Here is a 2,299-nt window from a genome sequence, read left to right on the forward strand (position 1 = left end):
CTCCCAAGTAGCTGGGACCACAGGCGCCCACCACAATGCCCGGCCATTTTTTGGTTGCAGCCGTCATTCTTGTTTGGTGGGTCCGGGCTGGGGATTCGAACCCACCACCTTAGGTGTACGTGGCTGGCGCCTTAGCCGGTTGAGCTATAGGCGCTGAGCCGTATAGATTGAATCTTGACTTCACAGAGAATTCAGTTCACTTCCCTTCAGATGAAGGTTTAGGGATGCTTACACAGGAAGTAGTGTAAAGAGAAGGCAGAGTGATGAGTATGCAGGTCGGGGGGGCAGGAGTTGGCTGTGGGCACCTGCAGTGCAGGTGCTCGGGGGCATCAGCACTCTGGGCAGGTTCTTTGAGTGCTCAAAGACTCACTGCTATGCTTTTTCATTAAACTGTACATTTATATTTTACACACTTTTCTGCTGTTATTAACAACAAAGCTTTTTTTTAAGTTTCCCACTCCCAGTGCTGCAGTCCTTCACTTCTCCCTACAGCAGACCAATGTCATTAATTCCGTGTCCTCTGGAGATGGCCTGCTGCACACTAGGGCATGTGTTTCCCTTTGTGTGTTCTTTTCTTCTTCCTTTTTATCTTTTCAAGGTTTTTTTCTTTTTTTGAGACAGAGTCTCACTTTGTCACCCTTGGTAGCATGCCTTGGCGTCACAGCTCACAGCAACCTCAAACTCCTGAGCCTAAATGGTTCTCTTGCCTCAGCCTCCCAAGCAGCTGGGACTATAGGTGCCCGCCACAGTGCCTGGCTATTTTTAGAGACAGGGTATCAGTCTTGCTCAGGCTGATCTCAAACTTGTGAGCTCAGGCAATCCACCCACCTTGGCCTCCTAAGTGCTGAGATTACAGAATGAACCACCGTGCCTGGCCCCCTTTTCAAGTATTTCACATACACATATAAGCAAATGTGTATATATCTCCCCTTTTAAAATAAAGTGTGCCATGCTATACACAGTGCTGGCCACCTCTTTGTTTTTACAAGTATATTTGAAATCTTTCAACATCAGCACATAGATGGGTTTTCTACAACTGGTTGGGCATTGTGTGATCTGTTTAACATTCAGAGGGCTCCTAGGCTCTGCTGTTACACAGCGCTGTGCTTCAGAGCCTTTACACAGTGAGTCGCCTCAGTATGGACGTGGGTTTAGGAGAAAGGCCAAGAGATGAAATTGCTGGGTCACCGGGCATACTGGACAGGTGTGCCTAGTGGCCCCTTCGAGAGGTAGCCAGCAGTGGTTACCTGGGCAAAACATTTTTTTTTTTGACAGATTTATAAAATTTGAAAATTCATAATCCTACTTAACACTAAAACAGGCATAAATTGACCTGAAATGAATCCCAAGGTTTTGAAAGTTTGAAACTCTCAAGTCTTTTAAAAGGTACAACTCAGGAAGTTTAATCTCTTTGAAGCTTAAAAAAAAGAAACATTAGCCAGGAAAGGAAATGAGTGAGAGAGATTATTACTCAGATTCTTCCTTTAGGACAAGTTCTGTAAATGCTTTCTCTGCTGTATCTCCACAGTCAAATAATTTAGTAATCCATTCTGTGGTGAAGCATTTCCATGAAAACCAGACCTCAAAGAGGGACGCAGTTGAATGTCACAGCCACGTGGAGGGGGCCAAGCCCCACTTCATTACTTGCACAGTGGAACACGACTCCATCCGCCTGCCTTTGGAGCAGCTGGTGAAAGAGCAAGTGGCCGGTGAGTGATGACAGGGACCAGCCTGGACCTGCCTGCTGACTGAGTCGGGAGAAGGGAGGTGCCATGGGTTCAGCTCTGCACCCGCCTGACTCACTGGCCCCGCCTGGAGGGAGCGAGACCCCATGGCACCTGCCAGTGGTTTCCACCAGCTGGGAGGGCTCCTGGCTGCTCTTCTCACGTGCTGCCAGCTAGCAATGCCACCACACTTTTCCTTAGGTACCACATGGCTGATCAATGCATAGAACTAGTCATTTACATTCTGAATGATATTTGAAATTCTTGTGTGTAATAAATAACCTTTAAATAGAATGTCTACAAATTGACAAATACACTTTTCATTTTTTGCTTTTAATAGTTAAATCTTGCCTGTTAACTAAAAAAAATTACTAATGAGGTTTATAGTTTGGAAAATGGAGAGCTTTATTTCTCATCAAGAGGTAGCAGCCTGCTGAAGCAGAAACCAGGGACCCAGGGCTTCAAAGCAGAGGCAAAGGGCAACAGGATTTTATATTGAGCCAGGGGTCAATGATACGTATTTAATAACTCTGAGGTTTGTGTGGAGAAATCATACACATGTAATGATTTCTCTT

The 2,299-nt window shown here is 45.6% G+C and overlaps 1 protein-coding gene and 1 long non-coding RNA gene across 5 annotated transcripts in view; both read left to right on the forward strand.

Moving 5' to 3' along the window:
• Positions 1–1,168, forward strand: part of LOC111727944 — a 19,376-nt gene extending 18,208 nt beyond the window's left edge. The window contains exon 3 of the long non-coding RNA XR_002775367.1: positions 1,156–1,168. This is a non-coding gene — a long non-coding RNA (uncharacterized LOC111727944). The remainder of the gene's footprint in view (positions 1–1,155) is intronic.
• A 163-nt stretch (positions 1,169–1,331) lies between these two features.
• Positions 1,332–2,299, forward strand: part of SCLY (selenocysteine lyase) — a 28,749-nt gene continuing 27,781 nt past the window's right edge. For 2 of the 4 annotated variants that reach the window (XR_002775366.1, XM_023518255.1), the window contains exon 1: positions 1,334–1,709. Coding sequence is in view for 2 of the 4 variants with exons in the window: in XM_023518255.1 (XP_023374023.1) it covers positions 1,451–1,709 (259 nt within the window). In the remaining 2 variants the exon portion in view is untranslated. Of the gene's footprint in view, positions 1,710–2,299 lie in introns of all 4 variants that reach the window. The other 2 variants (XM_023518256.1, XM_023518258.1) reach the window with 2 other exon arrangements.

Source organism: Otolemur garnettii, unplaced genomic scaffold (genome assembly GCF_000181295.1).
Source record: "Otolemur garnettii isolate 467f Iridium unplaced genomic scaffold, OtoGar3 scaffold00133, whole genome shotgun sequence".
In the NCBI taxonomy this organism is placed as follows: Eukaryota; Metazoa; Chordata; class Mammalia; order Primates; family Galagidae; genus Otolemur; species Otolemur garnettii.